The sequence below is a fragment of the Kryptolebias marmoratus genome, linkage group LG15 (assembly GCF_001649575.2).
Source record: "Kryptolebias marmoratus isolate JLee-2015 linkage group LG15, ASM164957v2, whole genome shotgun sequence".
NCBI classification, from domain to species: Eukaryota; Metazoa; Chordata; class Actinopteri; order Cyprinodontiformes; family Rivulidae; genus Kryptolebias; species Kryptolebias marmoratus.
The window spans coordinates 17,673,264-17,699,065 of record NC_051444.1 but is presented as its reverse complement, the minus strand read 5'-3'; the positions used below and the strand labels follow the sequence as shown (position 1 = coordinate 17,699,065).

The following is a 25,802-nucleotide window of genomic DNA, read 5'->3' as shown; positions in this document are numbered from 1 at the left end:
ATCTCCTGATGGAGAACAGAAGTCATTTGTGCATGTTTCTAGACAAAGAGACACTGCTATCAAGCAACCAACTTTTTTTATTAGGAATCAATTTCAGATCCAGTATTGATTTTTCATGAAGTGTTGGAAGTTTCTCCTCGGTCTCAAGGTAATAATCACAATCACCATCTGCAGAATCACAGCCATTGAGCCTGGGAATCAGCAGCTCCAGACCTCTGATTCGTGGAACAAACAGTACATCACGAGTAACTTACGTCAGACATATTAAAGCATAAAGACAAGAACAGTACATTGCTTTCTTTTTTAACTGAGTTTGTCATTGTGTCACAACTGTAAAAAGGTCTTCATGCAGCTTTTGCTGGTCTTGATCATCACAGTTGATGTATTTCATTACAAATCCCCAACTTTCAAAAGCAAAACATAAAACTTCTGGGTTCTCATGTGGTGTGCTCTGTAAACCACTTAAGCATTTCGGCTTTGTTATCTGTCACCCATTTTATGTTTGCTGTGGTCTTTTCTATGGCTTGCTCCATTGCCAAAGTGGCTGAGCCGAACCCAGCGTGCTGGTTGTCTTCTTTGAATTTCTTCAGCTGGGGAGAAAAAAAAAAAAAAAAAAATCTCAACATCCGCGTATGTTGCATTTCTTTCCTTTCTAAATAGCCTCAGGAAAGTCCAATGTGTGGTTCAGCATGCTTGTGGCTGTGTGGGTTGCATACCTCTTGCAACTCAAACTCTGTCGAAAATCTCCTTGTGACTCCGTTGATGAGATTACTAAAAGAAAACATTCCTCCTCCGAATCTTAGAGAAAAGAGAAAGATGGGCAGAAAGATTTTCATGCTCAAATAAACGTTATCAGACCTATGTGAGGCTCCAAGACCATCCAAAAACGGTAGGCACCTAACTGTTAACGTGTGATGGGATTCATTCAACACACACTGCTAATGAGTCATAATTATCTCCACATAAATGTAAGTAAACGAAACAGCAGGTGGTGCTCTTATAGAGAATTTAAATTATCACGACCTCAACATTTTTTAGAGAGCCAATGTTCCTTCGGAGCACTAAAAACATGACTACGCTGAATAAGAAACATTACAACAAGAGTGAAACACTTACTGCTGGAAAATCTCACTCCATCTAGCTCTGAAGAAGTTCCAAGCCAGTGGCATTCCTATAACATTCCCGGCAATGGACCGGATGGTGGAAGTGGCGTCTTGCCTGCGGATCTTAGTTGGGTCGAGGGTGTACTCGAGATACCTGCCTCAAAACAAATTTCTCGGTGAGATCATTTTCTTCGGTGGAAAAACATGCAAAAGGGAAAAATTCAGTTCCAGTTTAATGATTTGAAGTTGATCGTTTGCATCAAAGGCCCAATTCTTTTTTTCCCAACAAGTTTCTGTAACTCTTTGGCTCACTGATTACACCAGAGCGTCACTAATCTTTGCAATGTGTTGTTATCTTTTAGCCGTTTTCGATCTATAACATTTAAAACCCTTTCCAGCACATTTAAAACCTGTTAACAATATTTTTAACAGCATCCAAACTGTTTGGGTGACAGGTTTTATTCTCAATTATCACAGTAGTTAGTGCCCGGATGACTCAGTTCCATGTCACTTTGCTTTAGTGAATGTATTCGATCGAAATGTTGCACAGACCTGTTCAGGAGCCAAGGAGTTTTAGTGCACGCCAGAGCTGATCTAAGCCTGGTTGCTTCAGATGCCAGAGAGGCGTTTTGAAACATTCTCCAGGCAAAATCCCACTCCTCTGCCCCGCCAAAGGCTATTGCGTTGCAGTAAACTGTGCTTTTCAAGTTGGGATGGATCCTGGTAAGCATAAGGAAGACGGAAAATATTTAATAGCAGTGATAAAAAGTGTGGCTTAACCTTCAAACATGTCCACAATCTGTTACTAATTACCAGTCAGTTTCTTACGAATTAGCTGCAGCTAACCTCAGAAAATGTGTTCCAGTGGTTGAGGGAACTTAAACTTGACCCAGATTCACTAAAACTGTGCAGCACATGGTTTTTGCTCCAGTTTTTGTGCATCATTTGCCACCCCCGCTATCTGCTACCTCTCAGTATTGTATTTACAATAGCCCTAATTTTATGCCAGCACACACACGCCCGTCTAGTTTGGTAAGTGTGAGCAATTTGCACTGTTTTTATATCAGAACACAGCCTGTCACAGCATACACAAAATCACAGGGAGCTACAGATCTTAACAAAGTTCAAAGGCACAACTTCAAACTGGATGGACAACATCTCACTGTATCAGGCAGCAGGAGTCGTGTTTAAGATAGAATTTATAAATTATATTTTGTGCTGTCTTGACCGTTACTGTATTCTCTTATTTTCCTTTCAAAAATCAAAAAATGAGTTCTTGCTTTACTGAGCATCACAAACAGTGCTTTTCTTGGAGGAGTGGTTGATTTATGATCTGGCAGTTATTTACATAAATATAGGTATACAGATATATCCTCAAACTACACCAGTTGGCAGCGCAGTTTGAGGCCCACGTCTTCCTTTGCAAGGGCTTTGTGAATTAGACAGATATGCATAATCCTTGGCATGCAATCTTCTAGTGAAGTTGGGTCATATTTATAAAGATATAAATCTTTAAAGACTTAATTCTCTCTGCACTCACGGGTTGTGATTTGGATTCTCCATCCACTGTTTGTACCACTTTTTGATCAGTTCCCTGCAGCCTTCCACATCCACTGTACATGCTATCCCGATGGCATTGATCTGATTATACCTTAAGCAACATCAAAGAAAATGAGTTAAAAAGAAAACGTGCAACATCTGAAACTATATCTCCATGGTTTGCTCTTATAAGAAGTCTCACTGGTCACTGTATCCAGTAGGTATTTTGGTCCAGTTAGAGGTAATTGTCTTGAAGTACTCAAAGAGGGGTGTGATTTGCTTCTTGAGGTATGCCTAGAACAGAAATGTGAGAATGTTATTGTGTCCCGCAATTACACTGTACATCTAAAAGCGTTTCCCATTAGCATACATTAAGTCTGACCTGTAAAGCTCCATAGACCTCAGTGCGGTCCAACATAACAATATAGTAGCCGAGGTTTTTCAGAGCTGATTGCCAAGGGATGTAGTCTTTTTCTTTGGACAGGTATTTGGTAGTACTTAGAGCCAGCGTTGTACTGATTATTTTTGCTCTGCATGCAAGAAACAAATATTCAGCACACTTTGCAAACACACAATATATGAAATAAGCTTTTTTTTTGTTTGTTTGCTTGTTTTTTGTTTTTACCTTGCCAGATTGAATGCATCATCTATGATTTGTGCTCGGTTGATGACTGATACAGCCTGAAAGAAGACAATAGCGTATGTGATAAAGAATAAATACTTTGTTTCATCACAACCATTAGCCAGTTCAGTTTTCCGAAACCTTATTTGTCATGTAAGATAAACGGGAAACATAATGCAAGAAACTAGTCATTAAGGCCAGCTCATTCCTTATCCGTGAAAACAGTAAAGCAAGGGTTTCTACTTCTGTGCCACAATGAACACCCACTGTTGACACAGAAAAAAGTGGTTTCATTTCTTCACAATGGTCCTCTGACACATTTCACATTTTTAACTGTCTGACTTGCTGTATTTTAACATCCATTTTCAACAGCAAAAACAGAAGATTATGTGAGTGAGTATTCAACCATAATAATCTGGATCATATGAGGTCACATTTGAGCTGAGACCTCGCTACTAGTTAACTACTTCCCTCTCTGGTGGGCACTGTGGTCTTCCATCTCAAATTTGTACATCAGAATGTACGTACTTTTACAGCACAGATCAGCGAATGTGACTGACCTGATGGTCCGTGTCGAGCAGAGACAGAAGACGAGCCCAGTTGTCGGAATCGTAGTTCACCCTGAAGAATCCGGACACGTTTGTGTTTGCCAGCACCCAGTCCTTTCCTGAAACTCTCATTGAACTGTGAACATCTGGGAGGATATACATGTTTTTAAAACAATAACCTGTACTGGACTCCACCTATCTGAAAGAAGGTCATGAATTTTCTCTTCCTGCACACAGTGATCCAAAAACGGTACCTGTCTTTTGAAGGAGCCAGTACTGTTGCTGATCCACACCGTTTTTCATCCATTTAATTGGGATAAACCATGTATAACTGGACAGAACAAATGAGAATTACAGTATGTTGAGCGGTAGTTGATTTGTTTATATTATAATGTTTTTCATTCATCAATAATCATAAAAGGATGAAGTGAATCTGATTTCTACTTGAACGGGGACGGCCTTTCGACTACAGAGTTTGGGTCCAACAGGAAGTGATTCTGGGTGACGGTTCCTGTTTGGGTGTCAATGGTGACCACCGGGAAGCCCATCTGGAGAATCCAGTGGTTCATAATCTCATGAACAGAGGATGGAATATGCAAACCTGGTGTTTCATCTACCACCTGTCAAAGAAAAGCAGTAGTTTCACATATTCTCTGTTCCAGATGAAATTAGACACGGCGCATCTCAAAGTTTCAATTTTGCAGCATGACCGACCTTTTGGAGATGGTCCCACAGGTCGGTATACACCGTGTTGCCAAAGGCAAATGTTTTAAGGTAAGACTGTAAAGAACAAACAGTAAGGAGCTTGATATAAAATGTTCAAACAAGAAACAATAAATCTGAGCGACAACAGGAAAAGCTTGCACAACCTTGTGGTTGTCAAACCCACTGACTAAACAACCACTAAAACACTCAAAAACACTCCAAGTGACAACAGTCATCAAATGATGGGATCTTATATCCTACTTAATACTCACACTGATTCCTTTGGTAAAGACAGGCTCAGTGAGAAACTGTGACAGCATCCTGAGCACTGCAGCACCCTGAAAACAACAAATCCTTAAAAGCTAAATGCCAGTCAGAAGCACTTATAAAAACATTTTGTTGTCCCTTGGTGGCTCAAATCATAAAAACAAGATGACTGAATGAAAAGTGCATATTTCCATGTTTGTGATAATTACAACTTTTCATGTTCTATTAAACAGATCATTTCAGGTACAATGAAAAAGTCTCTTTTTGGATAATTCTCATCATATAAGCACCAGATTCCTCTATGTTGTCAGTAATTTTGTTGCTAAAAATGCAGGAAAGGAAAATGATAATAAATGCTGTACTGTATGTTCAGTAGATCCTACACAAAGTAGAACTATTGTTGGAAATTCACCTTGTTGTAAGAGATGGTGTTGAACATCTCGCTGATCTCAGCAGGCTTGTTGACTTCCTCTTCTTTGCGGGACAGAGGGTGAGAGGAGGCTAGCGCGTCTACGGCAAACGCATTCTGCACATCGTACAGAATGATGTCGTCTTTCTGTATCCAAATGGAAAGGAGAATCAGGACAGGCATCCTGAGCCAAAAATACCTTTCAGCTTAAGAGTCGTTTATGAAAAAAACGTGTCACAGCTCTTTGTCGGGACGCTAGAGTCGATCTTACAATGTTCCAGGTGGGCTCAGCGTAGTCAGCGCCAAGGTACTCCACGTATGAAGCAAAGCCCTCGTTCAGCCACAAGTCATTCCACCATCGCAAAGTCACCAGGTTTCCAAACCACTACAAACAAAAGCAGACATCAGGAAAGAGACAAACAGTTTGACTCTATGACATCTCAAACAATTCTAAGCAACCAAAGTTTCAGTAAACACTCATTTTGGCCTGCATTGGCCGAGTTTAGCTCCATAAAAATAATACTGATAATGAATCAGTGAAAGACTTGCTTTACTTTACTGTGACACATAGAGACGATGACATACCATGTGTGCGAGCTCATGGGCGATCACAGTGGCGACACTCTCTTTGTTTCCAATGGAGGACAACGTGGGGTCATACATCAGGCCTGATTCCCTATACGTCACCAGACCCCAGTTCTCCATCGCTCCAGCATTGAAATCAGGCAGAGCGACCTGATCTACGAAGAGCAAGGGTTAAAGATTCAGAGAAAAAGAAAGTCTTTAAACAACAAAACCTTTATAGCCTCAGCGTGGTTTACTTCATCCTGAACTGAGATATGGTTTCATGTCAAAACAAGCCAGGTTTTTAGGTTTTTTTAGGTTTTACTATTTCAGTTTTTGGATTCAACTCGTTCACATACTTGACAGTAACTAGTAGTACTAGTCAGCTGAATTTGTGATAACTAGTTAACAAATTTGAGGTTTTGATGCTCACCGGTTAACTAGACATTTAGTAGTTTGGTCCAGTAGTCTGCTGGTACATTAAAAAGTCAACAAGTTGAGACTTTTGGGCTACTAGTGTGGCACATTTGGAAGAATGTTTGTTCAATTATTGCACCAGGATATCGACAATATTTCCAAAAAGTGACATGAATTCTCAAATGGTTTATTTTACATAAACTGACTAGCAGCACATGCGATGTTTGCACAGGTGGAAGAAAATGTTCTTTCTCTGACTTGCTGGGCTCAGTGAAATTTAGGGGGAAAATTCTGCCTTGAATGTTTGCTGCAAAAAGATTTCTATACTTTTTACCTACCTGACTTTGAGAGCGGATAATCTACTTTGTAGTATTTCTCGTAGAACTGAAGGATCGGCCCCGTCACATTAAGAGCGTATTCACCCTGCCCGTCAGCTATGGCCTTTCTTCGAGCCCAAATACGAATCTGCCAAAACATTTAAACTTTTAAATAAAATAATATATATATATATATATATATATATATATATATATATATATATATATATATATATATATATATATATATATATGTGTCCTGTTGTTGCACATTGATGTCGTATTGCTGTTGATTTAAGACACTCATAATGCAACGTGAAAGTGCCACTTAATTACAATATGAATACAGATTAAATGCAAGGACAAAATTTCTTACCAGCAAATTACTTTGGCTTGACTGAATGGAAATAAATTCACTGACGATAAATGCCAAAAGATATGTGGACATTTTCTTTGTGGGCTCGAATGTTGTAACTCTGACAGAAACACCGTCAATGATGGAGTCTAAAGAATCTGTACAAAGAAAAAAAAAATTTGCACCTTGGGATTTTGTTCACATTACTAATATAAAACTGCATGTTTTCTTCCAAAATGTCCAAGCTATTAATGATCTGAAACGAACCCATCTCCCTGCTGTTGGACAGAGCCACGGTGCCTTGGTCATGGATGATGGTGACATTGAAGATGGCTTTCATGGCTGGTTCATCAAAGCAAGGAAAGGCTTTCCTGGCATGCGTTGCTTGCATTTGAGAGGTAGCGAGAACTCTGAAAAATGTTCCAGTTAAACACAAACATGATAAAATCCCTGAGACCATGAAAGTAAGCCAACGCAGTGGTACTGTATCATTTCTCACTTCTTCACTCCGTCGTCCATGTATTCACTCCTGTAGAATCCCTCCAGGTCGTCTGCCAGCTCCCCCCAAAATTCAGTGTGAAGCACATAGGACGCTCCCACAGTCAGTTTCCCGTTCAGCTGGATAACCAGGTACTCCGTTCTCGCCACAAGCCAAGTCTTTTGTATGGCAGGCACAGTGGCTTCGCCCAGGCCGCTCAGTTCAGCGTGATTCCCAAGAAACATGGTGAAGTTCAGCTTGTTGGCGTGGATAATGATCAGGTCTGTTTCCTCTATACATCTGAAGATCAAGTCTGATTGTCCAGTGAAAACGTAAATCCCGCCTGCGTTGGGCTGCAGCCGGGGCCACAGGGTCACATTGTAAGATTCGGGGATGAGGGACGTCGGAAGTCTATAAAAGTCCCAGGGCTCCGTCGGTGTGAAGGGCGTGGTGAGGGGTGGAGATGTGCTGCTGCCATCTGATGCTCCATTTCTAGGCTGACCTTGATTCTTGGCCCTTTCCTTGTTATAGGCAATGGACAGAGCTAATATTATAACCAGTGCGCTGATAGCCAGGACAAGCATTCCGAGGCCAACATTTCTACTGATATAGTAGACTTTCCCCATGTCTGACACACAAGGTTAGAGCTGAACTCCGACAGCTTTTAGTCCCTGTTTGTCAAGGTCAGCAGGGCTCTTCTCTTTGCAGGTAATGGTTGAGCTGTTAACATGGCAAAAAAAAACTTTTCCAGATAATCTGAGGAGAAAGAGAAAGTTAACCTAAAGTTATTAACTCAGTCGGTGTTATTTTTTGTTGTTATTACTTTGTATTGCAGGTACAGTTTTATCTAACATCAATAAATCAAAGCATTTTGCTCATTAAATTACAGGAATCATTCTCAGCTAGTCATCATGGAGCTTTTCAGATAATTTGCCACAAAGAAAATAAATACAAAATTTCAGTTTATGTTTAAAATCTTGATCACATTTAAGGAAGATAGAGCATTTAGCACCACTGATGTGAAGATGACTCAAACTAATATCCATTGGAAAGAAAATACCATAAATGGTATCTTAGCTGGAAACAAAATTAAATAAAACTCACTACTCTTCTAGTCACTGAGAGAGAAAAAGACAGAAGACAACAGAAGAGCATTTGTGTACATTAAACAGTGAGGGAAGAAAAAAAATATGAGTGGGAAAATTGTTTGGTTTTGCTGTCAAAAAAATGCAAACATGACTGAAGATTTTTTGAAAAAGACTGAAAACTCTTGGTTGAGATTGTAAATTGAATAGGACAGTGTTTAATGTGATAAATGAGTCATAAAACAATTTTATCCTAGATGTCTGTACGACTGTCTTAAAGGATCTTCTAAAAAGAAAGAAAGAAAGATTTGATTGATTTTAAACAATCCTTTATTTAATAACGGTCTGTTTTTACAGCAAACTCATTTCAACATGTCTGCAAAAAGAAATTCTGAATTAATTAAAGTGAAAAGAGGGGCTTTATAATCCCACACATTCTGAAACACCCAAAGGATTCATTTTTGAGTAATATATCCCAGTATCAGTCTTGCTTTCAACACCTGCCCTTAAAAAATTCAATCCCAACTCTGTCCTCCTTTAATCTTTTCTTTCCTCCTTAAATATATTGCCAATTTCGCCTGTCCAAGTATAAAATTCAACAAATGCCCTTTCTCCTTTTTATTTTTTTTACCATATGAAAAATGAAATATAAATCCCAAGCTTGTGAAAAGATTTAAATATATCACTGAGTACTTTAAACAGGGTCAATAATCTTAGACATTGCATAAAACAGTGAAAAATGGTCTCTCTTGCTAAACAAAACGGGCACTCGTCAGAAACGGGTGGATTAATGAAGTGATACAAAAGCTTTCGCTGCAATAATATCATATAGAATACATCACTGGAAGTCACCAGTGGTGGTTTATACAATAAACTCCACACAGGTTTCACATCAGACTGACCGATAAAGAAATCCCTCTAAGGTGAGTCTGTTTTGTCTTTAGGTTTTCTGTTTTATAGGTATTGGTGCTCCACTCGATCAAATGCTTTTTCTTGGTCGAGACCAAACTTTAAATCCATTGATCTAGAGATGCCCAAAGAGTCTCTAATTAGGGATATACTGTCTCTTATCGATCTATCAGGAATGCAATATGATTGTGTTTGCCAAGCTTTGGAGAAAAGTTTATAATTAGCACATAACAGACTCGCTGCCCTCCAGTTTTTAATTTCACAAAGATCCACTTTCTGAGGGAGAAGAGCGAGCACAGCTAAGGGGTAGTCTTCCCCTCGGTGTGCTGTCACGTAGAACTTCTAATAAATCCCCTGCCAACAGAGACCAAAAACTTCTGTAAAACTTCACGGGCTGACCATCTTTCCCAGGAGCTTTGCCATTCCCCCCATGCTCGACAGGGTCACCTCCAGTTCTTTCAGGGTTAGAGAATGCTCCAAGGCTGAAGGAACTGAGTCCTCGTGTCAGAACCTTCTCTGTAGTCACTGACGTAGAGCTTTAAAACCTTTTATGTCTTTCAGTTGCTGCTGTTGGTTCATTTCCATCTTCTGATTGAAGAGTGAATGAGTCACCTCTGACCATTTTGCTTCTCCAGACTGAAAGTAGACTTAGAAGTAGGGTACATTTCAGTAATTTTTTAAGAAAAAACACACCCTTCAGTAACACGCCATCACTAATGAACGGTGGCAAACTTGACAGGATGATCCGTTTTGCTGGATTCATGAGGGGAAGCACAGTAGTGTGGGTATTCTCGAAGTATTCAATAGAATCTAGGAACAAAACAACAGTGTTATTCGTCCTGGATGCTGCTGTCACGTCCAACCACTTCATCTCATGCTGAAGCACACCCTTCGACCAGATAACCTCTGTTTACACGAGAACAATCTCTGGAAATGTTTGTTTTTTTCAATGTTTGCTTGTGGGAAATCAACAAGACAAAAACGTGTTTACATGGACATGGCTGTGCTCGTTGAATCTGCTGTAGTCTCCATGCCAGGCAGGGTTGCCAGATAGAAAATGACGAACAATCGTACTGTTTAAAATTGTAGCATTTCGACCCAATCTATCACATGTGCTGAGTGAGGTGGGTTCTCTCTGAGGGGGGAAGCTGTGAGATTAGTTGTGTGTTGTGACTGGTGAGCATGTGCCCATAAAAGGAGGGGGACTTGACCCTAAAACTATTTTTAAAAAGCTGTAAATATCGTATATCTGGTAACACTGATGCCGGGCTTATAACGAGGCACATGTATAGTCTGGAAACAGTCACGTAAACTATTATAGTACGTTCAAAATGGTGGATACACGGACGGTTGTTGTGACCGACAGCGAGGATGGGTTGCTGCTACATGTTGAAAAGGGTGAGTAGCACAAACAGTGCTCTGCTACTCACCATTACTTCTGTGTTTGATCTGCTCAAGCATGTGCAGAACAGCTATTGACCGCAGCCGTCTGTGGTGCACGTGGAGCGATTTCACACGTCGCGGCTTCCTTTGAAACACAAACAGGAGTGTCCGAAAATCTCCACTCTGAAGACCCGGGTTCAGGAAGGTTCAGTGTCAGAGAGTCCGATCGCAGCTGCCGTGTAAACGAACAGCCGAACTGCAACATAAAGGCTACAGTTTTACCGTGTGGATGGGACAGACTCCTAAAACCTTCGAACGCATCATTTCTGCTAGCCTTTGTGCCCAGCTCGAGGCTGCCGATCCGATCACCAGAACCCACCAGTGAAACCTTAAGCAGTTATAAACAATTGTCCAAAAAATAAAATATGCGAATCACAACTTAAAAGAGGGAGAAGCAGGAGGAGGAGCTCCTCAGACACTCAAACATATGACAGCATTAAAGGACAATCTACTGGTTTACATTAATCTGATAACTTCCAGACTTTAACCTTTAACTAAAAGGTTCAACGTGTCTTTTTTTTCATATCTATTGATTTTATAGTTTATGACATGCTTTTTGAATTCATTAGGACATTGCCTCACAATGTAGCTGTAGCTGTAAGTCCTCATAACATGAGTGATATCTGCATACAGATGCAAATAAAATATCCACTTGGGTCATTGGTGTGTGAATTTCACATCTTGCACCAACATCTGGAAATGAGGCATGTGAATATGATCAGGTCTGAATAAGCCAAGGCCACACAATTGCACGTTTTGTGATTTCTTAATACCAAAAACGAGAACATCTGCAGATGTTTCTGAGAACTACCATGTAGTGCCTGAATACAGACAGTGATTGAGCTTACTGTCCCACGCTGCCGACCGCAGGAACAGCTCAAACCACAGGGTTGAGAGGACATTTGGGCCCACCCTCGTTTAAGCTTTATTATTTTATCCAACAGCATCTTGACCACGAAGAGCCACATTGTGTAAAATATCTAAAAGAAATCAAAGTTTTACGTGCTAGGCCATTAAATATTTATGAAATGCTAAGAAAAACTGCAGCTTGCCTCAACTATTTGTTGTTTTTACTTTATCTATTCAAAAGAGCTGCATATGAATGTCAGAGAGCAGAGACCTCGGTTGTTGCCTGTTCACGATGTTGGGAGGATATTTGTCCATTCAATCAAATAAAAACACATTGATTTAAACGTTGTGTACCCACGCCAAGTTACATGAAATAATCAAGTCAAGCTAAACTGAGACAGCCGTTTTTAGCTTTATTTAATCTGGACTTTTCTCTTCCTATTAATATTAGATTAGGTCTAAACAACAAACTATATTATGTGTCTGTTATTAAAATTTGATGTTTTTTATTTACAGGTAGGTATAAGAAGTCATTTGCAGCTAGATTTAGCTTTAAGCTAGCAGATTCTGCAGGATTTTACTCTTTTAAAGGCATGCGCCTCACTGACCAACAGTTAAGCAGCTGGAAGGAGGGATTTGATCGAGTACACATGAAGACAGGTAAATAAATGGGCTTGATTTGCGAGGAGCTGGCACATCTCGCACAAGCACCAGAGGGCGTACGCTGTGGTAACATGAGTGGAAAGCCGGTGTTATCAGGTAGTTGCCCAAGCATTCAACAGTCAGTTAAAACAGTGAGTGAGGGGTTAGCAGATGAACAGGAGGCTTGAGGCCTGGTGGGCATATCTTGTAATCAGTCAGGATGTGGGGTAATCAGATGTTACTGAGGGTTGATGTTGGACCCAGTGGATGCATGAGGGCAAACACACATCGTGAAGGTTCTGGACACCCAAGACTGAGGTCACAACGAGGGAGGATTGCTGTACTGTCTGCCAATCTGCACCTTACAGCCAGGCACAGGCATCAGACTCTTTACAGCACCCCGTGCCATCCGGCACTATGTAATTTAAATACTGGCCCATAGTCAGAAAGAACATTATGGTCAAGATTTTCCTTCTCAGCCTGATGACAATGAGGTGCTTAATAAGAGTGAAATACTATGCTCAGTAATGTGAAGAGTTTCCTTACAAAGACGGGAGGGGAGGGGATCTTGTAGGGAATTAGGTCTTAAGTTACAAAAAAAAAGCAAAAAATAAATACATAAAGGGACACAGGTTTAAACTGCTGGAAAACAGCCAAGCATTCAGGAGGCGGAGGACTGATCTAAACATTTTACAACAAAACAAATGACAAAGTTCAGAAGAAGATGCCATGAAAACAGTGACACAGGGGTTAATAACAAAGTTAAAATATTGAAATGAGTTTGGGGTTTGTGACTACAGAGACCGTATTGGACAGGAAGGCAGATTTAGCTGCTTTCACATCCCTCTGATATTTTGACAAGCGGTCATGTGGACTCCTGAAGACACCTGGGGTTTGTCCTTCCTCCATCTTCTCTCTGCGTCGCGGCAGTCGTTGTCTGAGAGCGCGGGTGGTTTCGTTCGTCCGAGGCTGACAGGATGGTTTGGCACACTTAGTCCTGAGTGGGGCAACAGAATCCAGGATACCAGCACGCGTCAAATTAAAAAGATTGACCAGCTCTTCAAGCATGCAAACCAGCGCAGTAGGTGGCGTCGCTGAAGACGGAGCTGGTGAAAGCGGAGGAAGAGAGACCAGCTGTCAGGGAGTTCATCGTGTGCGAACGTCTCTCACTGTCCAACCCTGCGTTACACACCACAACATTAAACATGACAGATCCCACAGTCTTTTATCTCAGTAATACAGACATTCTGACCATGACACAGAACCAGATCAAGTCCTCTTTCACGAGGAGAATCAGGCTGCCTCTGAGTGAAACTAGGAGCTGATAAGAGGAAGGAAATCTTTTACTAGCGGTCCACACTCACACCATACATGTATATTAAAATCCCCAACGATTTCAAACTCAGTGTTAAAATTTGTTGGACTTTACACCACAGTGGGGTTCAGTGCTAAAAACTGGAGACAGGTGACTGCTGCCGACGGCAACAATCGGATGTTTAAATCTGAAGCTACCCCTCGTCCTTTACCTGTGGTCCACGGAGAGTTAGGAAACAAACAGACTGGGGCAGAAAAACAAGCAGACTGACCAGATCGAAGCCAAGTCTCCATTGGGAATAAAAAATATCCAGCTCAGAGGAGGTAAAAAAACCAAACAAGTTATTTAGAATAAAAGTCATGTTAGTCAATAATCTGGTGTTCAGATTGAGGCCATCCAAAGCAGGGTCATTCCAGGAGAAACAGGAACACGTTCTGTGAGTCACACCGCCTGTGTAGGACCGCACCCAACGCAAGACAGGTGGATGCTCCACAGGTAGGTCTGACAGAGACGGGCGGGGCAGCAGGCTAGATGAAGCGATGACCTCTGGATTCGGACAGCAGAGAGCAGGGAAAGATGCAGCAATCAATCGGCTCAAAACATTTCAGATGAGTCCTGATGCGTACCAGGATGCCAGCCCGCTTTCCTCCGTCATTTCAGATGCTTTCTACGGGGAAAGCTGAGGGGCTGGCGGCGTGGAAGGCTCCCTGGCTGTTCGCTCAGGCTTGAAGCTTGACGTTTAACAGGCTGACAACACGGAAAATGTTTGGCAATCGTAAACAAGTTGAGCAGAGCCATCAGGACAACATTAAATAATAAAAAAAAACAGCAAACAGAACAAAACAGATGGCCTGCCGAACACACTGGCCCCAACTTCGTCACGTCGGTCTAGGTTGCAAAGCAACCTACGAGGAGAGAGAACCAATCCCGCCAACATTGTGGAGAGCCGAACCAGTGGTGCTCCTGGCATCATGGTGTTGGGAGCTACAGGACATGATTTCAGGTCACCTCCTCTACGGATTCAGAGGACCCGGACAGCTCAGTGCTACGTCAGTGACATCTTGCTTCCTCGTGTCTTACCCCTCCTGAGACAGCACCCTACTGTCGCTCAACAGGGCAACATCCGTCCACACGCGGTACGTCCCAGGTCCCTCGATCTGTCCCTCGTTGAACATGCGAGATCAGTTCGAACATCGAGCTGCCAGATCGGCCACGGCAATCAGCCTGTACTGCCAACATCAGAAACCATCTGATCGGATATTCTAATCATCGAACAGTCACATGACCTCTCGACATGTTACATTTCATTTGCACCATTCTGTCTGCCTGCTTTAACTTTTTTGTTCTTTTACTGCACAATGAAAGATCAAAATGTATAAATTTGTACGAATGCAACATGCCTCAGTTCAGTGGTCTCGTTCATACATTCGTGTACAGTTCTTGGACGGAAAAGTGCCGTTAAATATTAATCTATCAGGGCTTCACCAGTGCGTTGCAAATAATAAGCAGCCCGTGAAGATTTATTTTTTTCGGCATCTTCGAAGTCTCTTCGGGCCAAGTTAATGTAAGACAAACAAACCAGCAGCACTTTTTTTTTTCTTTTTCCCAACAGAGAAGAGAACAATCTTGTGAGTGGGAATGTTTATCTTGGGGGCCCAGACGCATATTTTCATGGACTGATACAATAATAATAAAGGAAACGTGTGCTTGAGTGATTTTAACAAACTCCCCAGTAGACTCCCACAACTGCTGCAAACAAAAACATACGCAAGGACATTTGTTAATCAAGCCGCAGTTTCATTTCCTGCAGACTATGTTGAGCACAGGCAGATATAACTACATCCAGCTCATCTCAATCAGAATAAAACAACAGTGGGTTTTTTTGGAACATGTTGGACTCGTAACGTCTGGCAAACGGCTTTACCTTACCTGTCATTCCAAAAATGGTTTATGAACCCAGTCACTATGGGCACTTTGTATCTCCACCCACATTTGTGTAAATGCAGTCATTTACAGGCAGCTGTGAGGTGCAGGGGTGTGTGTGTGTGGGGGGGTGATTATCCAGAAAAACCAGCCCGACCACAACCAGAAGCTGGCTGCTCATACCTCAACCTGCTCGTAAGCATAACCAAAATTAAAACTTCAGTCAGCAATGAGTCATCGGAACGACGTGCAGAAGCTGCTCCACGCAGATCTTATGAACACTCAGAGCACAGCAGCCGAGTTACGATTTCAAAACCATCGTCTGGACAACATTTATAAGCCATGAAACGCATTAAGAAGGAAAAACTACCCTTTACTGTGAATGTATGCTAATCGTGACATTGTCAGGAGTGAATCTGGAAAACTTTGTTCCTCTTAAAAGTACAACGAAAATCACAATTGCTGCAATGAAAACAGTGCATGAATAAAGCCAACAGATCACATCATACACACCACATGCTAAACAGTTACAAGAAAGTAAAAGCTAGAAGATAATTCTAAAGTTACTGCTGTTAAACATGTAACCAGGCAAAAAGTCTGTATTAAAGAGCAGCTTATGCAGTAAGCCAGATAGATTTCCAGCATATAGTGTGGGGGAGAAGGAGAGAGAGAGAGAGAGACAGGACATACCAGCCTCTGGATATCCACGGCGCGTCCTGCTCCGATCGCCACAAGAAGCTGAAGTTCGGCTGCAGCAGCGATCCACTGCCAGCGTGAGACAAGTCAGCATGTGTTGTGGTGGAAGTGGGAGGTGGTGAAACCTCACATAGGTTTTTCTAAGAATGTAGGGAGGGAACGACTTACCAGAGTCTTCAAAAAAGAAAAAAAAATCCAAAAATTAGTGGGGAAAAAGGGGGGAAAGCAGAAGCATGCGGCCAAATGTGGCACAGGGTCTAAACTGAAAAGCGGTTTTGTTTGGGCAGAAAGAAATCTGATCTTTAAAAGGTGCAGAGATTTTTTGGGGGAGTTTTATGAAAGCTTTGTTGCTGTAAAGTTGGTTTTAATTGAGCTGAAAATGAGACATCAACATGTGTATATATATATATATAATTATTTTATTTGCTTTATCTTGGCAAAAAAAAAAAAATGTTTTTGACACACAGACAAGAATCTTTTTTTCACATAATCTGATCATATCTGACCACTAAATACAACAAATTTGACACACGAACACTTCACAGAAACACTTAAAAGTCTAAAAAGGTGCGGCTTTGCTAAACAGATATTGGCAGGACTCCATCGCGGCACGCCGAAAAGGCGGCGTTTTACAACATCCAGTTCTGAGAAGAGGTCCGAACTGAAAGAGCAACATTCGTTATAAATTACTGAAATCCCAGAGAGCAAACAGAAAAAGAAAGAAAAAAAATGAAGAAAGAAAAACAGGAAAGTATTTGAATTGTTATTATAGCTGAAATAGAAGCCAAAGAATCGTGTTACAGTGAACTTAGAGTTGACTAAAACTCACTCTAGACACAAAAAGTGCTGCATTTACAAAGCTAATTTCAAATAACTGCTAGAAAACAAAGAGTTGGAAGAACTGCGAGAGGAAATGCACACTGGGATATGACAGGTCGGATTTATTTTGGAAAGAGTAAGTGTAGGATCTTAAAGACCTAAAGAGTAGCAGAAATTACATAGTATTACTGTTGACGCTTTAAAGAATCAAACATTTACAGTATTGTGCAAATTCTGTGGCGCGTTCTGCCACATGAAGCCAGCAGAACCCTAAAGAGTCCACAGCTCGTCTCCTACAGATGGGATCAGACTGGAATGAAGGGGAGAGTAAGCTGCTGTGGTCCAGTAGTACTTAAATTGGAAAAAAAAGACCTTGTTGTCCACATTGACCACAGAGCTGGGTGGAGGACTGGTTCATCGGCCCTGCGGAGCTCCGCTGGAATGCCCCCCCCCCCCTCCTCAGAACGGGGAGAGGCTCGGCACTTTGATATTGATGTCTCCGATGTTGATGTTGCGGGGAATCTCGGGCAGATTCATGTTCTTCACAGCAGAGACGGCGCGAGCGGGGGCCGCTGACAGACCGCCCTGCCCAGGAGAAAACAACACGGAGGACACCTGTGAACACGCTCGGGAATCACAACATACTTCAAACGGTTGGAAAAGTGGAACTGGGTTTATGGGAACTGGCAGAGAAGCGCTGGATTTTTAGGACTTTAATGTAAAAGAGAAATTAGGCGAGCGTGAATCTGAAGGCAGCGCTCGTATTCTTGGTGTGGTGTCTCTACAAACTGATCAACACGTGATCAAGATCTATACTGTGAATTTCATTAAACCCTCAGGAAGCTGCCAGCTTGTGGGGAAATGGACCAAAAAATTATTTTTTTTAAATTTCATTTAATATTTTTCAGTCATGCAGGTTTCAAGGGTGCTCTTAAACCAACCAGGCTCTGATTAGGGTTGGGCATCGAGTCTCGAGAATCGACTGGAACTAGGACTAACATGCCGATTGTCCCGGAATCGTTCAAATTTTTACATTTCGTTCATTACTAGTTTGGATACCTGGAAGAAGCCGCAGAAAAACATGAAGTGTGCGCAGCCATGGACAGTGCGAGGCAGCTATCAAAATCCTGGCACATCCTGGTCACGTGACTGATTTAAAAATCGCTCTAGCAGGAAATACGCGCCCTCTCTGAGATTCCGTTTCTATTTGCGTCAAAAGCGTTGCGAGGTCGAGTAAAACCAGAGTTAGGATAAATCACTCAGAACACATCTTGCTCTGAAAATCATCGTCATATTTGAAGAGGCAGCAGCGAAGACGGAGAGTCTCAGGGAGAAAACACCCCCATCCTCCATCCGATCTTAATGAAAAAAACACAAAAACACACACCCCTCTCCATTCTGACTGAGGCCCAAAGTTATTATTTAAGCACCAAAAAAATCTACAGGAAGAAGAAGAAAGAGGCGCTAAAGTTGAAGGAAGTTTGGTGGTAAACAAAATGAAAAAAAAACCAGCAAGCACAAGAGCGAATAATGAGATTTGTCATATTTAGCATGCTAGGATTTTATAGTTAGGGTGTAACTTGATGAGTTTAGTATTAAGTTTAGTCAGTTTTAGTGTGTTTGAGTCCAACCAATGAGGTGGTTTTTGAATGTGGAGCTCCAGCTTCTGATTGGATGCTCAGACCCAGAGGTGATGGCCTCAGCCTGGCACCTCACTGCAGTCAGAATCAGGTAAGTAAAACAATAAAATACATTTTATACCAACATTGGGGCAGCTAACAAGTTATACTCGACGTAAAATGGCGGGTCATTGACAATCAACCTGAAACTGGTAACGTTGACCAGACTCTACAACGTGCTGCTCCGTTCACCATAGCGTCCAAGGGAAAGAGGTTGATGTAACAAATTAAAAGAGGTCACAGAAAGGTTACAGAATCAAGAACTGTTAGGAAATTCAAACGATGCCCAACCCTAGCTTTGACCTGCTTTTTCTTTAACAACAAACATAATAAAAGGTCATTAAAGGTTCTAGGCAGACCTGTTTTAATTACTGAACAGGTTAGACAGTTTTACAGTAATGAATAATCTCTAAAGCAAGCTTAAAAGCTTTAAGATGAATACTGATGTCAAGGGGAGCACATCAATCTACGCAAAGCTTAAGTTTTGGTTTAATGGCTAAAGTTCCCACAAGCTGTAGTTTATGAGCTAAAACACAGAAAACGATAGATAAACACATAAATAGAAGGTAGTCCTTTGACAAAGACAGAAAGGGTCTGACCTCGGACTTTTCCAGACGGTTCTGAACCTCCACTTGCGCTACGATTTCATTCATGTTGGTCTCCAGCACCATGCCTCCCATCACGACCTCCTGCAGGATATAATGGACCTGTGTGCAGAGAGCGCAACCCAGCAGGTAATAAACAGAGAAGATTTACGCTGAAGGGTTCAGTTCTCCTTCACTCCCAGCTCTAAATTAGTCTCAAACTATTCCGGGACCACAAAAACTTGTCTTCCGCTGGCAAGTCAGTGAAAGAATTTGTATGAATCTATAAATAAAAAATGTTTCTGTGCCAAACAGGATTGTGTTGCATAACTAGAGAGCTCTTTGAGGTTGAAATAATTGGGCAATATTTTCAACTTGGTAACATTTGTCAGGCCAAACCCTCCTGCGCCCCATGACATCCATTTCCTGCGGGGAAAATTCGGTCAAGATGGTTCAAGAATGGTCTGACCAGTTACAGGTTACAGGTCATGTAACCTGAACGGGAAAGATCTTTATTCTGAAAGAGGCTTCGCGCAGGTCAAAACAAACACTGAATACGAGTAGGCTGTAGTTTTCATATTTACTAAGAAAATACATTTTATAAACCAACTAGTAACAGACAACTGATGGAGATGAAAAGGTCTTCAAATAAGACTTTTAGGACGTATTTGTTTGTGATGTCAGAAGCCCAATTTGAACCAAACAAAAGGCACTAAAATTCATCCACTTGCTTTATTGCAGTGCACTTTAATGCACTTTTGCAGTGGTGCCCAATCCTGGTCCTGTTTCAAGATGTTTCTCTGCTTTGAGACGCCTGATTTGAATGAATGAGTGAAAAACAGGCTTCTGCAGGACCTGAAGACCTGCTGAAGAGCAGAGAAACCTCTAAACCATGCAGGATAGTGGGTTGGACCAGGGTTGGACACCACTGTTCTATTGTTTTCTTAAACTGAAATGTTTTAAATGAGTTTATTAAAACGGTAAATAAATCTATTTATGTTTAAACAACTGTAGCCATTTTAATATATCTAAAGGTGGATGTTGCTACAAAGAAAATAAGCAACTCCAGTTCTCAAACAGCAGCGTCAACCTGACCACAAACACAATCTGGACACTTTGACATGGACGCCGTGTGCAGATCTTGCATTTTTACATTGTGGTCCAAAAAGGTGCTTTATGAGATGAGATGGAAGGAAGTGCAAACACAGTTGGTGTTTTTGCCCTGATAATGACTGAAAAGTACAGTTTATACAAAACAAGGCATGAAGACAAGCAGATTTCCATCTGTCATGTAACACCCACTCACCTTATCCATGTGGAATATGAGGTCCAGTTCACAAACATTTTCAAAGCATTTATCCAGCGTTTCCACAAACACCTGAAATGAAGAGCAGAAACATTTGTGTCAGAAAGAGAAACAATTTGAGCTACAGAAGGTCATAACTTTTTCAGTCTCTTCATGGATGGGTATTACTAACAGTTAACTGAGGTGGTCATAGGCCAGGCTTAAAAGTTAAAACTAATTTCTTTATAGGCATAATACCAGCAGTAACTAACAGAGACTCGATGTTTAATAAAACAAAATGGCCTTTATTTTTGACAGAACTTTTGACCTGGTGGGTATCCTCCCAGATAGTACAATCAACTAAATTTCCAACTAATTCAAAGCATCTAAAAAAAGAGATGAGAGGTTAAAAATTTATTTTGTTCTCAAAAACCAACTAATGCCAAGCAGTTTGTGTAACAGAAGTACATCCAGTTCATTTTCTTTTTCTTTTTGAAAGAACTTTCTGTAGCTACCGGGAAGAGGAACATGCAGTTCAACTTGATGAAACATTAAGTATTTCACACCGCAATTCAGAGGAGGAGCAACTGACCTGAATCAGGTCCAGAATGCCGAGCTCGCTCTCAGACGAGTCCACACAGAAGACAAAGTAGAGGGTGGCATAGTGCCGGTAAATCAGCTTGTAGTCTGAGCCACCAATGAGACTGAAAACAGGAAAAAAATACTTTAAAACACAATAAATGAGTCACTTTTATCCGAGTGCTCTGAGAATGAAAAAATGGCAAATAAAGTCATAGTTTAATGAAATAAACTGTTATTTAAGAGTAAAATTGAGCGAAATGGATCAGACTTCTGTGCTTTGCTGCCACCTACTGTTAGTGACCTGCTGGTTCATCTGCGCTACCAGCTGATGTGAGCTTTTTAGTGCTTACAAATTCACAAAAGAACATTCTGAAATTTCCACAACTTAATCTTTGAAGGTTTTGATGATGTCAAAACACAACCCAGTCCAAATATTGCCCACTCGGAGTCGAATTACCACATGCTTGTTTTTTGTTTTTTTCCTCGCAAAAATACAAAACTAATTCAAACCACTTGCCTTCCACCCTCAAGGAAGTTGCAAACATTGTCGTCTCTCTTGGATACCAAATGGAAAGTCTCCCGAATGATCTGCTGCTGCATGTCTTCCGCCTGCAGGAACACGTTGACGACTGAGTGCTGCACAGCTTGGGACATGTTCGTCTATCCTATTATATAAAAACTGGAAAAACTCTCTCTAATACCAGAAATCCTACATAAGTCATTTTATTGCAAGCTGTGTAAAAACTATTTAAGATGACCTCCTTATGAGCAACTCTGTGATACGAAGTGACCTGCAACCGAAAACATTAGAGACGTATAGTCTAATAAGATATAAATAAACACTGGAGGTCGGACTAAAAAAATACTAATTATCGCTTTAACATAGAAAGTGGGATATTATAGTGTACATTGAGTCCCCATGTTGAGTCATTTTTAAGGTTTAGTTACTGATATGTTTGTCCCAGATAGAACAGCAGATGTTCAGGAGTCTAGTTGATAAATCTGGAGTGACTTAGTGGCAAAAGAGGGCCCTACTTTGTATCAGGCAATCGACATTAATGCATATGCTAAACAAAAACCTAAATAAAAATTCAGAATAAAGCAAAAATAGAGATTTCACCTTTTTAACATAGCCTTATCTGTCTAAAGCCTTGTAATGTCTTTCAGCAGTGTTCTGTTAAGTCTCACCTAGTAACTCTTTGGGACTCAATGTGTTGATAAGAAAAGTAATGTGCATGTCACCAGAATAAAAAAAAAACATGTATAAAGTATGTGGTTTTGAAACAGAAACAAAAGGATTTTAAATATAAATGGTTCTTTAGACACATCGCTGGTTGCTCCCAGGGTACTTATGATGCTGACCAAACAAACCAGTACTATTTGTATTTATCTTATTTACGTGCACAGGTGCATTTTTTTTTCAAAGCTATTATTATATTTAAAACTTGTTTTTGTGTTCTCCTTGTTAAATCGGCGTTATCAGGAAGCTGTGAGTTTGTTTCAGGAAAACATTTGTAAACGTGTTCAAATTACTATCTCACTAGCATGTCTCTAAACACAAGCTATCAGCGTCAAACAAGCAGAAAAATAACATTGTTTTTAACAGCGACGCTCGAAAATACTTACAAAATACTGATAAAATCTGATCAGCCGCGGCTTCCCGTGGTTGTTAAATATCAATATGGCTTTAATCATGACTGTTTTTTAGAATTATCGAACCAAAGTGTGGAATAAATATAAACTATTTCGATTATTGAACAGCGTTAGCTTGAGGGCTAAGTGACCTCTTAGCAGCCGGCTGGATAACTTCCGGTTGTGTCTCGTCCGTCATCAGTCGGCTTCAAACAAAACTGACGCGTTTTTTATGGTTCCGGGTAGATTATTCAGTAAAAGAAATGAACGGATAAATAAATAAATAAATTTCACATTTCACAGCACACACAGTTAAAAACAAGGTGGTAAAGTATAAAAACTGTTGAGTCTGGATGGGAGTCTGTTTTTTTTTTTAAATGGCCAAATCGGTCGGGCGAGTTCGCTAGCTAGGGTGAGCCCTGATGAATAAGCAACCGAAACAGAAAACAAACAAACAACTGTTTAAATAAAATAAATACATTTTGAAATAAAACAAGATTTATGTCCTTCAATGGGGCTTAAATCTTTAAGTCTATACTTTGGTTTTCTAAAAATGTATTTGGGTTATATTACACAACTATCATTGTGATGTCATAGTGACTGATGACATCATCGTCATGTGACGTCATTACTGTATGTTGAGGACCTCTGAGAGCGCAAACCTCTGCCAAGGCCATTGGGTTGTTAAAAAATTGTAGGGGCTGGATCGCCTCCCATATTTTATCATTTATTCTTTGTGACACCTTCAGCATTTCTTCAAAATTTCATACAAATCCGTTCATTTCTTTTGAATTATTTTGTGCACAGATAAACTAACAAAAAAACATACCTCCTCGGAGGTCAAAAAGTGACAGACGTCATATAATGACTAAACCTACAGTGAATGGTATAACTAACCTGGTGCATTATAACAAATAAACTATAGATTTATTTACAAAATTTCATTATATTTTTATTAGATTCCACATCTGTGCTTTAGCTTTTTACCAATATCTTGAAGGAAAACTATCAGTATCGATATCTTTTCTGTTTGTGTTCCTCTGGTTTCAGACTGTTCTAGTCTGCAGGCGAGCTGTGATTGGTGAAGTCAGAGCTTGTTGGATGCTGATTGGCTGTCAACATATGACATCATCCAGCAAACATGATCAGCACTCTGGTGTCTGCTTGGCATTCCACTGCGACACCCTCTGGAGGTCCAGGCCCCCAGGGCAGAGGCCACCAATCAGCCCGCCTTGCAGTGCGGTGGGCCCCATCCACCTAGATTTGCTCCTTGTAGGAGCAGCCATTTTGAGTGTATGAAAAATGTGAGACTCAGTCAGTGGAGTTCTAAGCTTATGCAGCGGAAGAAATAGACCTGGATCTGTTCTTTTACACGATTTGTAGAATCCTTTCACGAACAAATAGTGAGGTGAACAAACACTTAAGACCTCCCTCTTCATACAACATCAGATTTTCTTCTTCTCTGTTTTCTTCTCGGCAGGCCGGACGCAGCGTTGGAGTACTGCTGCCCTCCACAGGTCAGAATGAGAACTGCAGACATTTGTGTTATTGTTTATGTCCACTGTTTAGCTCACACACAAGATTAACCTCAACAGTTTTATCTGCTCCCTCAGAACTAGTGGTATAAAACAATCTGCTCTTTTCTCCCTGTTCCATAACTCTTACTATAAAAAAATATTACTTCGGAATTATTAACAAAATACCATTTCAGGAAATTAAATGACTAAGAGACTTTTGTGACTATACTCCTTTATAGTTGCATTTTTCCCATCTTTTGTTTGTTTTTGGCTGAAGTAGCTATCTATTTTGTTACCTTTGATTCCCACATCCAGTAGGCCTGTTGTGAATCCTGAGTGATGTTAACATTAGCTTTGAAATCCAATCTGCTCTTGCTTAGGATTTTCTATTATTCAGTGTCTCCAGAGAAGCCAAGAAGTCACAAAATATTACTGAAAGCTTTTTGGTTTTGTGTCTTTATTCCAAAACAGGGCACATAAGATTGTCATAACCTTTGATGAAAATAATGACAAGTAGTCGGGAAGCTTCCATTTTTTCCTTATTTTGAAATATATAACATGGGTTCCAAATCGTACTTGTTCTACTAATAGATTTTTTATTTCTTTGTTTAAAGGAACCTCTGATGTTGTGTCTGTGAGGAACAAGAATGGATATTTAAGTGACTAATCTGTAGTTTCTAATTCTAAGAACTGTGGTCCAGTTTGAAATGTCAGAATGTCCTGGATTTGTTGTGGGCGGAGTCATGGCAACATGTATGATGTCATTGACAAGGAGAGGGGGGGTATGCAAATTAGGAACTATGTTCTACTGGTTGCTGATTGGCTGTCACTGTATGACATCACCACTGAAAATCATATAAATAGGAGCCTTTCTGTGTGTCTGACATCCTTTGAGCATTCAAAGTGACGGAGCATGTCTGGATGTGGTTACACCGCCCTGTTGCTACCTATGCATTTCTGCAGGGTGGGAAGGTTGACCCTTGCCCTGGGGCCATCCTTTCGTGGGGGCCTGGTCCAGGCATACTGGTTGACCCTTGACCTGGGGCCATCCTTTCGTGGGGGCCTGGTCCAGGCATACTGGTCCAGGCCCCCACGGAAGGATGGCCCAAGGGCAAGGGTCAACCTTCCCATTTTGACAACGTGTCATCCACCCAGATCCACCCAACTATATATCAGTTGGAAAAGTCATTTAGAGTGCGGTAAAAATGTAAAAAAAAAAAAAAGTGAAGTTCTGAGCTGATGCAGCAGAAGACTACACCTGTCTCCAGTCTGCCTGCTAGAGAACCTGAAACAAGTTCAAGGCAGTCCTGTTGTGTTGTTCATAAAAGATTCGTTCAAACGAACAAAACATTTGAGTGAATGAACTGAACTAAAACACTTGATCAATGGATTTGTTCTTCTCTCAGTTCAGTTGAGCTCAGCGCAAGCGTGCTGGGTGGGAGTGGAACTCACTCATGACGTGAATCTGAACGACACAGCAGCATGCGCGTTATATATATATATATATATATATATATA

At 40.9% G+C, this 25,802-nt stretch overlaps 2 protein-coding genes across 2 annotated transcripts; both read right to left on the bottom strand.

Moving 5' to 3' along the window:
• Nucleotides 1-59: 59 nt before the first annotated feature.
• LOC108243348 (aminopeptidase N) lies at nucleotides 60-16,414 on the bottom strand. The gene is made up of 21 exons (XM_017428715.2): nucleotides 16,181-16,414; nucleotides 7,346-8,080; nucleotides 7,114-7,256; nucleotides 6,868-7,004; nucleotides 6,513-6,639; nucleotides 5,779-5,933; nucleotides 5,465-5,578; nucleotides 5,197-5,340; nucleotides 4,790-4,855; nucleotides 4,527-4,592; nucleotides 4,257-4,432; nucleotides 4,067-4,143; nucleotides 3,825-3,958; nucleotides 3,268-3,323; nucleotides 3,025-3,172; nucleotides 2,845-2,936; nucleotides 2,644-2,754; nucleotides 1,656-1,823; nucleotides 1,117-1,257; nucleotides 717-798; nucleotides 60-590 (listed from the first exon to the last, which is right to left on the bottom strand). The coding sequence occupies exons 2-21, from the start codon at nucleotides 7,948-7,950 to the stop codon at nucleotides 438-440; spliced, it is 2,895 nt and encodes a 964-aa protein (XP_017284204.1). The 5' UTR covers nucleotides 7,951-8,080; nucleotides 16,181-16,414; the 3' UTR covers nucleotides 60-437.
• Nucleotides 16,415-16,625: 211 nt separating this feature from the next.
• ap3s2 (adaptor related protein complex 3 subunit sigma 2) lies at nucleotides 16,626-22,965 on the bottom strand. Its single transcript, XM_017428666.3, has 6 exons — nucleotides 22,762-22,965; nucleotides 21,653-21,744; nucleotides 21,146-21,257; nucleotides 20,575-20,646; nucleotides 19,284-19,391; nucleotides 16,626-17,590 (listed from the first exon to the last, which is right to left on the bottom strand). Exons 1-6 carry the CDS (start codon nucleotides 22,828-22,830, stop codon nucleotides 17,465-17,467), a joined length of 579 nt encoding a protein of 192 aa, XP_017284155.1. The 5' UTR covers nucleotides 22,831-22,965; the 3' UTR covers nucleotides 16,626-17,464.
• Between the last annotated feature and the right edge of the window lie 2,837 nt (nucleotides 22,966-25,802).

Bases quoted from the DNA above. Each gene is read 5' to 3' on its own strand.
- LOC108243348 (XM_017428715.2), bottom strand. From the start codon at position 7,950: ATGGGGAAAGTCTACTATATCAGTAGAAATGTTGGCCTCGGAATGCTT. The intron at 1,258-1,655 runs GTCTGTGCAACA...GTTTTGAGGCAG, and splicing joins ACTCCTTGGCTCCTGAACAG to GTATCTCGAGTACACCCTCG. The intron at 799-1,116 runs GTAAGTGTTTCA...CTTTTCTCTAAG, and splicing joins TGGAGTGAGATTTTCCAGCA to ATTCGGAGGAGGAATGTTTT.
- ap3s2 (XM_017428666.3), bottom strand. From the start codon at position 22,830: ATGATTAAAGCCATATTGATATTTAACAACCACGGGAAGCCGCGGCTG. The intron at 21,258-21,652 runs GCAAGTGGTTTG...TCCTGTTTTCAG, and splicing joins AACTTCCTTGAGGGTGGAAG to TCTCATTGGTGGCTCAGACT. The intron at 17,591-19,283 runs GTCAGACCCTTT...TCTCCTGGGCAG, and splicing joins ACCGTCTGGAAAAGTCCGAG to GGCGGTCTGTCAGCGGCCCC.